The following is a 10,733-nucleotide window of genomic DNA, read 5'->3' as shown; positions in this document are numbered from 1 at the left end:
ACCAGTAGTGCGCCATTACTAATATTTTTTTCATTTTTAAAAAAAAATCATTTTTTTATTTTTTTTAATCTCGGGTCACTATGGCTTAATCTCGAGTCAATATGCTTAATCTGAGGTCAAATCACACTCTGTGGTCAAACTTCCCGAAAAGTCACCCATCCTCACACTACTTCAAGATAAGTTTTCCATTTTGGCCAAGCTCACAAAAGTTGCCAAGATAAGTTTCTGAATCTTTGTAACTTTTGATTTTAATTACCAATTGTTGCCTTGTCAAATGTTGCATTAAATCAACACTACTAGGAAAAGGCCTACTAATGGCACATCAGTTTTGCCTACTAATGGCGCACTACTATTATTCTTTACTAATGGCGTTACTAGTATTTTTTACTAATGGCGCCACTAGTATTTTTTACTAATGGCGCACCACTGGTGCGCCATTAGTATACCAGATACTAATGGCGCACCACTGGTGCGCCATTAGTATACCAGATACTAATGGCACACCAGTAGTGCGCCATTAGTAAATTTTTTTTTCATTTTTTTTATTTTTTTCTTAATCTCGGGTCACTATGGCTTAATCTCGAGTCAATATGCTTAATCTCAGGTCAAATCACACTCTGTGGTCAAACTTCCCAAAAGGTCACCCATCCTCACACTACTTCAGCCCAACCACGCTTAACTTCATAGTTCTATCCAACCCCAACACCACCTCACTTCACAGGCACTTATTGATATATCTATCATATCAATCCTATTAAACCTTGCTGATGTTTAGGACTTTGTTCATGTTCATGAGTATGATGAAATTTTGAAAAAAATATTTCAAACTTCCCGGTCATATTACGTATCATATTTTGAAAAATAATTCAATTTTTTTTAACCAAGTTTTTTTCTGTTACTAGTGGCGCACCTAGCATACGGTGCGCCACTAGTAAGTTTGAAATTTTTTGAATTTTTTTTGCCTCCGGATCTTAAAAGCCCTGTAACTTTTTTTCTGTTAGGATTTTGGGGATTTTGAAAATGTTTAACGGGGTCCCCCGGTTAAATTCGGATGTAACTTTTCGAGTAGATGATTTTTCATATAAAAAACTTTTTAATCCGAGTTCGTATGCAAAAGTTATGCCCATTTTACAAATTTCAGAGAGATTTTGCAAATAAAGTCGAAATTCATATTTGTAAATTTTCCCAACAACTAGACACATATCACATAGGAAACTTACTTACTTTTTTTTTACATTTCCATCATTTTCTTTTATTTTTTTAAAAACTGAAAAGGCGGTCCACGGGGAGGGGGGGTGCATTCGGTACGTTTTGGGCCAAGTTAGTAATGGCGCACCGTGGGTGTGGTGCGCCATTACTAGTTTTGAAAAAAAAAATTCTGAATTTTTTTTTAAAAAACTTAGTAATGATGCACCAGTTGACAGTGCGCCATTACTAGTTAAAAAACTAATAATGGCGCACTGTCCACTGGTGTGCCACTACTAGTTTTGAAAAAATAAATAAAGAAATTTGAAAAAAAATTGAAAATAATTTACTAGTGGCGCACCGTGGATGTGGTGCGCCATTAGTATTTGGACACTAATGGCGCACCAACACATGGTGCGCCATTAGTATATACTAATGACGTACCACATGTCTGGTGTGCCATTAGTGTCATTTCCATCTATAGCCCTTTTCCTAGTAGTGTAATTAGCCTCATACTCCTCCGTTCCAAAATACATGAAGTATCCGGTTTGCCCTAAGTTAAACTTTTTTAAGTTTGACTAAGTCTATAGAAAAACATGCCAATGCCTACACCATCAAATTATTATGACTGTATTCTTCATATAATATACTCCCTCCGTTCTAAAATAAGTGTCTCAACTTTGTACTTGAGACACTTATTTTGAGACGGAGGGAGTGCTTTCATGCTATGTATAATCTGGTTGTAGATATTAGCATATTTTTCTGTATACTCGGTCAAACTTAAAGGATTTTGAGTTAGGACAAGCTAAAAACTTCATGAAACGAAGGGAGTACTCCAGTATGCATGTTCCATCGTAATGGCAACTCCTCAGACAAAATGGGCAACAAAGACCCCTAGAAAAAAAATATGTATTCATTTTCGAGAGCAACCTCAGTCTGGTATGATGTTGAGATTATGAATTGGAAAGGAATGGATTATGGGCTTGTGCTGATTCTATAATCACATGTTCAGCCAAATACAGTATGTTGGTGTGGAGGATTTGGCAGATGTTTAATGATTTGATACATGGGAAAGAGAGTACGCCAGCGCTCGCTAATGTTGAGTACTTGGATAGTTACTACAAGTCGATCAAATTGGCTGGGAGGTACTCAACTGATGAAATTATAGAAGGCAAGATGCTTACCCTAGAGGCTTCACCCAAGGCGAGAGTTGACCGACCTCCCACAATTCCATGGCCGGCGCCTGCAGCTGGGACGGTGGCCCTTTCTGTTGATGGATCCCTCCAAAAGGACGACGACTCTGTGGCTGTTGGTATGGTTCTAAGAAACTGTGATGGAGCAATCCTTTTTGCAGCCTATCGTTTTATCTTCCACTGCAATGATTCGCTAGAGGCGGAACTACACGTGTTAATGCAAGGCATGGCACTAGCTATACAACATTCGGACCTTCCGGTGGTTGTGCAGTCGGATTCCTCTAAAGCTTTATCCAGCTTGTCCAATAATGCACTTTGTAGATCAGCTTATGGCCACCTTGTGTTAGAGATCAAGGACTTGTTAGGTACCAGGGAGTTTTTTTCTCTGAAGATTAACCATTCTCAGAATAGAGTTACCGATCGACTGGCCCATTATAGCCGCACGGAACGAACTACTGCTGTGTGGTTGGGCTCAGTACCATTGTGTATTGAGGATTTGTGGCCTCAAGATTGTAACTCTATAATCTTGCAATAAAACTCCCTTTACCTTCAAAAAAAAATAACCAGATGGTGAACGAAGACAACAGTTTTTCTCTCTCTGAGGACGCAGAAGACGACATATAGACCATGAGAACTGAAAAACGAGGCCTCGTTATTCTTTTGTGAAAAAGTTGGAGGCCCATGTTGAAAACATTTTTTTTGAGACAAACCCATGAAGCTTTATTAAGACGTCACAACGTTTACAGGGACGAAAGAAAGATTTCTGGGGTGCCCTAACCAAACAAGGCGGCCCACCCCTAACTTCAGAGCGTGCTTCGCGAGATTGTGAGCCTCAAAATTCGAGCTCCTAAACTCATGGAAAAGTTACAAATAGTAAAAGACCTACTAGACTCTATTATTTCATATATTATCGCACCATAGCTTGCCAAACTCTGTTACTTGATGTCGTCCACCACCACCTTGCAATCAGAAGCCACATGTATTTTTTGTTCATGAAGATCTTGAGCTAGAGCCAGAGCCTCTCGAACTGCCATCGCCTCCAGTGTCATGGGATCAACAATTCTGCTGAAACCGATCGCCGAGGCCCCCAAAAAGAGACCATTCTGATCCCGGCATACTGTAGCTACAACACCCCTTACCTGATTACCTCTTTTCACCGCATCAACATTAATCTTTGCTAGACTCGCTGGAGGGCGAAGCCACTGTGTTGGCCTAGAAGTAGGTTGGGCAGTTGCCGTCCTTCCCGATGTTTCAACACTCTTGAGATCATTCAGGTACGAGACAATGAACTGGTGAGTAGACATTGGGCTAGTGAATATATCTTCGTAGATCGCCTTTCTCCTTGCTCGCCACGCGGCCCAAAGTGATATGATTAGCTTCACAAAACCTGCGTGATCAAGAACCTCGTGCATAGCGAAAAGCTAGTTCTCCGCGTTAACATCGCTGTTCATGCTCATCTGTTCCATCACATGCTCATCCAATAAAGCCCAAATGCACCTCGACATGGTGCAATCCAACAATGCGTGCCTCCATGAGTCCGGTGCTCCACACAACGCACATAAAGGAGACTGAGACATATTACGGTGGTGTAGAACATCCGCCGTAGGCACTGAATGCTGGGCTAAACGCCATGCAAAAAATTTCTGTTTCGATGGAACCTTAGTATGCCACAATGAGGTCCATGCTTTCACTTGAGAAGTCATATCCGAAGCCCCGGCATTTTCATCTATCCAATTCTCTCTCTGGTATTTGGTGTTCAGCACCATTTGATACGCGGACTTAACTGAGAAGACGCCCGGTCGTTCAGCACTCTAAGCCCAAAAATCTTCTATATTGCGTGTGCACAAAGCAAATCTAATAATACAGAGCTTCCTCGCAAAAAGCAAATCTAATGCAGAGCCCAAGGATGCAAACCAAACCAAAGGCCCAGTTAGGTCGGCCCAAATTAAGTAACACAGTCTACTCGGCCGGCGAAGGACTTAACTGAGAAGACGCCCGGTCGTTCAGCACTCTAAGCCCAAAAATCTTCTATATTGCGTGTGCACAAAGCAAATCTAATAATACAGAGCTTCCTCGCAAAAAGCAAATCTAATGCAGAGCCCAAGGATGCAAACCAAACCAAAGGCCCAGTTAGGTCGGCCCAAATTAAGTAACACAGTCTACTCGGCCGGCGAAGGCGGTGGGCACTCTCCCCTCTCTGCTCGCCAGTCGCCGCCTCCGGCCTCGTCGCCACCCACCAGCTCCGGCCGCACGCCTGCACCCCTCACCAGCGTCGCCTACCGCGTTAGTCGACTCGGTGAAGCCAGTTCCGTTCGCCACCTCCGATCTCGTCGCCGTCCATCCGTTCCGGCCGCACGCCTGCGCACCTCACCAGCCTTCGCCTCCGTGGTAACGACCCCTCCCTCCCCGCCCGGCCATACCTTATCTACGCTCAAGCCCCATCTCTGAGACGTCACCAAGCGGATGATTCGCTGGCTTGGATCTAGTCTAGGTTTTAATTAGCTCCGGGAACCCTAGAAGTTTGCAACGACACATACTAATTTCGTAGGGCAATACGTTTCCGAGACACGAGATTGGTGAATAGTACAGCACAATGAAAATCGAAAGGAAATACCCACTTGATGCGTACCTGTTGTTTCTATTGTGCATATTTGGGTATTCTTGGTCGCCTGATTACTGAGAAAATGATAAGCGTACTCCCCTGCTGTTGTTGCAGACAGAGTCTGACGCCTCAGTGATGCCGCCAAAGGTGACCATTGCCGCCTCCAACGATGCCGTGCTGCCTGAAGACATGCTGCGCCACATCCTCGTGCGCCTCCCGGCGAAGACGCTATGCCTCTTCCGAGCAGTCTGCCCATCCTGGAGGTCCCTCCTCTCGGATCCGCTCTTCGTTGCAGCGCACAAGTCCCATCACCCCGAGCCACTAATCGTCGCATGTAACTGTGAGATGTTTGAAAGAGGCACCATTAACATTATGGACTTGTCTGGCCATGTTGTTAAGCGGATAGCCACCACCATGAAGAATGCCAGGATGGTGCGCACACGCCGGCTGGACCTTATTTGTGTCACCGGACATAAGGGCTGCCATGTGATCAACCCTGCCACGGGCGATACTTTTGCATTGCCCAGTTGCCGCGCAAAGGAGCATGCACATGTGCAACATTTCTTTCCAGAATCATTTGACTTGGGACAGGTTGTCACCACGGGAGAATACAAGGCCCTACGCTGTGTTAGCATCGATAATTTTGATCATGAGTCCAGCCCGATGCCTGTGAGGTCATCACCCTTGATGATGGTCGCAATGCAAGATGGAGGGGCAAACAGGGCCCTCCGGCCCCTGTCACAAGTAACCGTAACAGAAGTATTGTTGTCAAAGGAGTCGTTTATTTCTTGTTGGATTTTCTATACAAACGTTTTACGTTTTCTGGGGTCCGTGTCAAACCAGGTAGCATGGCTTTGTTCAACCTTGAGACAGAGGAGTGGATGGGGATTGTCCAAGGACCAAAGCCAGTGCGCAGCTTTGTTAAGGACAGCAATGGCAGGTGCGGTTACTTTAGTCTATACTTGGAGCTATCACTGGTAAATTTGGATGGGTTCTTAGTTATGGCACACAATCCTGAAGGTTGCTCTTTGGACTTATGGTTTTTGATGGATAGTGAGAAATGTCTCTGGAATAAAAGCTACAGCTTAGATTTCCAACCTGAAAATCTCTTCGCTCAACCCTTGGAAATTCTAAATGACGGGAAGATAGTTCTCTCTGCACCAGGATCGCTAAGACTATATAATCCAGTTACCAAGACTTACATTGATTTTGGGATGAGAAATTCCACATCTGTTGGTACTTACACTGGAAGTCTGTTGTCTTCAGAGAGCACCTTCACTTCTGTGGTCAGTGTTATCCTCATATGCTTTCAATTATTTATTTATGTATGTTGTCCTGTCCTAAGTATCATTTGCTTTTATTCTTGTGTCGTAGAGATAATTTTCTAGGTGATGTAAGGAACATTTAGGGATTATAAAGAATTGTAGGTGCATTTTTAGGAAAAGTAATTGTTGCAGTGTCATAGGTCTGATGCACAACATTAGCATATGAATTTCTCTATATCTGTGATCATGTTTTCAATCAATTTCTCCTATCAAGTTGTGCAGTGTTGGGCAACTGCAGATTATGATCCCTTTATTTTTGGGGATAATTAGGCTCTGTTCAGCAGCTCTACAGCTTCCAGCTTCCGCGAGGAGCTGCATGCGTTCGGAAGGCTGTGGCTGCTTCTCCTCATGCTGCATGGGCTGGCGCTGGTGGCTGGTTTGTACGGCAGCTCGGGATAAATGAATCGAACCGGTACGCAACTGGACTTCGCTCAACTCCACGATTTGGGCTTCGCGAAGCTGGACTTTGCTTGCTCCACCGATTTGCACTACGTGAGGCTCCGCTCCGAGAAACTGGCTTCGCGGAGCCGAGGCGTTCGGCCCAGCTCCTCATGCGGAGCCGGTGGAGCGCGGAGCTGGAGAGCTTCTGAACAGGGTCTTAGTTTCATGCCCCTAGTTGTGTCCCACTCGGCAGTTTTGCCCCTAGTTTTCGAAAACCCTCAGTTTTGCCCAAGCCTGTTTGCTCCTGTTATGGTTTTGCCCTTTCGTCACGTTTCCGTCCAGTTAGTGCCGTTTGACCGCGTGTTAACTGTCTATGGACTTGCATATGGTGTTCATTGACTTGGAGAAGGCCTATGATAATATACCGCGGAATGTCATGTGGTGGGCCTTGGAGAAACACAAAGTCCCAACAAAGTACATTACCCTCATCAAGGACATGTATGATAATGTTGTGACAAGTGTTCGAACAAGTGATGTTGACACTGATGACTTCCCGATTAAGATAGGACTGCATCAGGGGTCAGCTTTGAGCCCTTATCTTTTTGCATTGGTGATGGATGAGGTCACAAGGGATATACAAGGAGATATCCCATGGTGTATGCTCTTTGCGGATGATGTGGTGCTAGTTGACGATAGTCGGACGGGGTAAATAGGAAGTTAGAGTTATGGAGGCAAACCTTGGAATCGAAAGGGTTTAGGCTCAGTAGAACTAAAACCGAGTACATGATGTGCGGTTTTAGTACTACTGGGTGTGAGGAGGAGGAGGTTAGCCTTGATGGCCAGGTGGTACCCCAGAAGGACACCTTTCGGTATTTGGGGTCAATGCTGCAAGAGGATGGGGGTATTGATGAAGATGTGAACCATCGAATCAAAGCCGGATGGATGAAGTGGCGCCAAGCTTCTGGCATTCTCTGTGATGAGAGAGTGCCACAAAAGCTAATAGGCAAGTTCTACAGGACGGCAGTTCGACCTACAATGTTGTATGGCGTTGAGTGTTGGTCGACTAAAAGGCGACATGTTCAACAGTTAGGTGTGGCGGTCATGCGTATGTTGAGATGGATGTGTGGCCACATGAGGAAGGATCGATTCCGGAATGATGATATACGAGATAGAGTTGGGGTAGCACCAATTGAAGAGAAGCTTGTCCAACATCGTCTGAGATGGTTTGGGCATATTCAGCGCAGGCCTCCAGAAGCTCCAGTGCATAGCGGACAGCTAAAGCGTGCGGAGAAATGTCAAGAGAGGGCGGGGTAGACCGAATTTGACATGGGAGGAGTCCATTAAGAGAGACCTGAAGGATTGGAGTATCACCAAAGAGCTAGCTATGGACAGGGGTGCGTGGAAGCTTGCTATCCATGTGCCAGAGCCATGAGTTGGTTGCGAGATCTTATGGGTTTCACCTCTAGCCTACCCCAACTTGTTTGGGACTAAAGGCTTTGTTGTTGTTGCTCTTGCCAGATTAGTAGTATTAATTTGTCACATTAATTGTGCCAAAAATTACGGATGCGATCTGCTGTACATGCCTATTTCCCTTGGTTACCATAATAGCTTCATATGTTTCCAAATTAATTGCCTCAAGTTGCCAAAGATGGATTTGCTATTTTCACCAACACCTAATTTACAGATTAGTTATCTCTAATTGCTAGATTCGCTATATTGGTTTCCGAATTAATTGTCTCAAGTTGTCGAAGATGGATTTGATGTACTCACCTGCACCTAGTTTCCAGATTAGTTATCTCTAATTGGCAGATTGGTTGTACTAATAGTGGCGGGTGGCCAGCCTTGGTGCCCGTCGGTGGGACAAGGCCGTGATGGCCACCGTTGCAGGAGGTGTGTGGATCCGACCCCAATGGCGCCGGCGAGCTCATCCTCCTCTTGTGCGACGAGGAGGACTTGGTGAGCTTCGGCTCCGACTCTGTTGGCTCTAACGAGCTCATCCTCCTACGGACTGCGGCCTCTAATCTTTGACCCCATGTAATTAGCTAGGATTTAACTAGTGATTGTGAACTATTGCTTAGTTTGTTGTATGTGGGACCGATGAATTTTGTGTTAATTACTGTTGTTTTAATTGATCAATGTTGTGTTAATTATTGTACAAAAATGTTATTGCAAAATTTATGTGGTGTTTACAACATGGCAATGTTATTTAGTTATTTGGTTGGTTCATCGTTGGTCCCACATGGTAGTGAGATGAGAGAGTGATGTTTTTCTCAGTTATGGGTCCCATTTGGCAGTGTCTTGCCAGAGAGTGCAGAAGAAGGGGTAAAAAGGTCCAAGGAAATGTCCACAGGCAGTCAACACACAGTCAAACGATACTAACTGGATGGAATCGTGATGGAAGGGCAAAAGCATAAGAGAAGCGAAGTGGCTTGGGCAAAACCGCGGGTTTTTGGAAACTAGGGGTAAACCTGCCGAGTGTGACCCAATTAGGGGCATAAAACCAATTATCCCTTCTTTTTTATGATGGAAATTATTGTGGCGCTATTGTGGCGCTTTAATTTGGATTGCTGAAGCTATCTTAGGTTTTATTCAAAGGTCCACCAGTGAGAGAACATCACATGTAAGAATTGTTCGTCTAGAGTTTGTGTGAAAGCACTCTCAACACAAAAGAAAAAAAAAGAGAGGAAACTGAGGGTCTGATTCGCAATGGTCGCTACAAACATATTTATAGCGCCGGTGTTCAGACTTGTCCGGTTTACTTTTGTGGCTGCTTGTCCTATTTAGATTTTGCTGGTTAATTATGTTATAGATTGACAGGTTAACCACATTTTATGTTCATCTAGTTTGTGTACTTTCTTCTCTGAATAGTTTGTCTACTCTTATAGTCTTATTCTTAGTGGCACATACACATACATATTTTGTCCAATGAATTTAAATAAACTGCCAGCAATGTTAGATTGGTACATCGCCTACCCTACTATTTAATGTCACATGTAGATTGGTAATGACCTTATAAGAATGCATGGTGCTGATCTTGTGATTTTCATAAGATGCAGAATTCTTTCAAAGCTGTAGTTGTGTGGGAGGTTGCATTAACTCACTGGCAGTATATGTCTTGTGTTTGAGTGAAGATCTGATGCATGCCTTTGTTCTTGCAGGCTGAACGTTGCACTGCCTGTGGCTGCTATTTCACCCTCGAAGCCGGCCAACATGATGTAACATGTCAAAATTGTATGTATGAAGCCGTGTTTGCACGGCATTGAACTTCTCGTGCATCTTTTCTCTATGGCCCATATTGGCTTTATGCGTACGTGCACGGCGTTTCACACCATCCTTGCGTTTGGAAGGCTGCCGCCTGCCGGTGAACTTTGGCATCCATAGGCTTTCGCCAATCACCAATGCCAGTAGACAATTTCAAGTATGATCCAACAAATTTAGTTCTCAAATGTCAGCCTAGTTGGGTTTTAGAGAACACTGTTGCTAGTATGTTTTTTCTTCTTGATGAAGCTTATTTTGGAATATATATATATATATATATATATTTGTTATGCAAGAAAATATGCTTTGATCTTGTGATTTCCTGATGCAATGTCAATATGGCCTAGTGCCTGACATGTGGGCCTGAAAACAGTGGCACCACCTAGGGACTGACATGTGGGCCCAGTTGGTCGGATTGGCTATTCCCCTGTTTTGGAAATCCTGTGATCCAAACAAGCCTACCTATGTTTGGTAGATTTGGGCTTGTGCTAATTGTTTAAACCAGTTCCACTCCCACTCCACCACTCCCTAGCTCCATCCATGGCGTCGCTGGCCACCAGCTCCTGCCTGCTCCTCCTCCTGGCGCTCCTCCTCCCCCTCGCCGCGGTCGCCGTGCCGCGCAGACACCGCTTTCCGTTGCTCCAGCTCGCGCCGGTCAACCCTTCCGCGCCGGCACCGCCTTCCGTTGCTCCAGCTCGCGCCGGTCAACGCGGCAGCGTTGGGCCCTGCTCCGCGCTGCTCCTCTCCGACACCTTCGGCTACACCTACGGCCGTCCTCCGGCCACCGCT

At 44.9% G+C, this 10,733-nt stretch overlaps 1 protein-coding gene across 1 annotated transcript; it reads left to right on the top strand.

Annotated features, from left to right (window-relative positions):
- Positions 1 to 4,490: 4,490 nt before the first annotated feature.
- Positions 4,491 to 10,621, top strand: LOC125529451. Its single transcript, XM_048693859.1, has 5 exons — positions 4,491 to 4,766; positions 5,095 to 5,920; positions 6,145 to 6,266; positions 6,590 to 6,717; positions 9,845 to 10,621. The coding sequence occupies exons 2-5, from the start codon at positions 5,116 to 5,118 to the stop codon at positions 9,903 to 9,905; spliced, it is 1,116 nt and encodes a 371-aa protein (XP_048549816.1). The 5' UTR covers positions 4,491 to 4,766; positions 5,095 to 5,115; the 3' UTR covers positions 9,906 to 10,621.
- Positions 10,622 to 10,733: the final 112 nt, after the last annotated feature.

This window comes from Triticum urartu, unplaced genomic scaffold (assembly GCF_003073215.2).
Source record: "Triticum urartu cultivar G1812 unplaced genomic scaffold, Tu2.1 TuUngrouped_contig_5607, whole genome shotgun sequence".
NCBI lineage: Eukaryota > Viridiplantae > Streptophyta > Magnoliopsida > Poales > Poaceae > Triticum > Triticum urartu.
The sequence above is the reverse complement of the archived record's forward strand: the minus strand, read 5'-3'. Positions and strand labels throughout refer to the sequence as shown.

Excerpts from the sequence above, each read along its gene's own strand:
- LOC125529451 (XM_048693859.1), top strand. The coding sequence starts at position 5,116 with ATGCCGCCAAAGGTGACCATTGCCGCCTCCAACGATGCCGTGCTGCCT. Across the intron at positions 5,921-6,144 it reads GTTAAGGACAGCAATGGCAG|GATCGCTAAGACTATATAAT; the intron begins GTGCGGTTACTT and ends TCTCTGCACCAG. Across the intron at positions 6,267-6,589 it reads AGAGCACCTTCACTTCTGTG|CTCTACAGCTTCCAGCTTCC; the intron begins GTCAGTGTTATC and ends TCTGTTCAGCAG.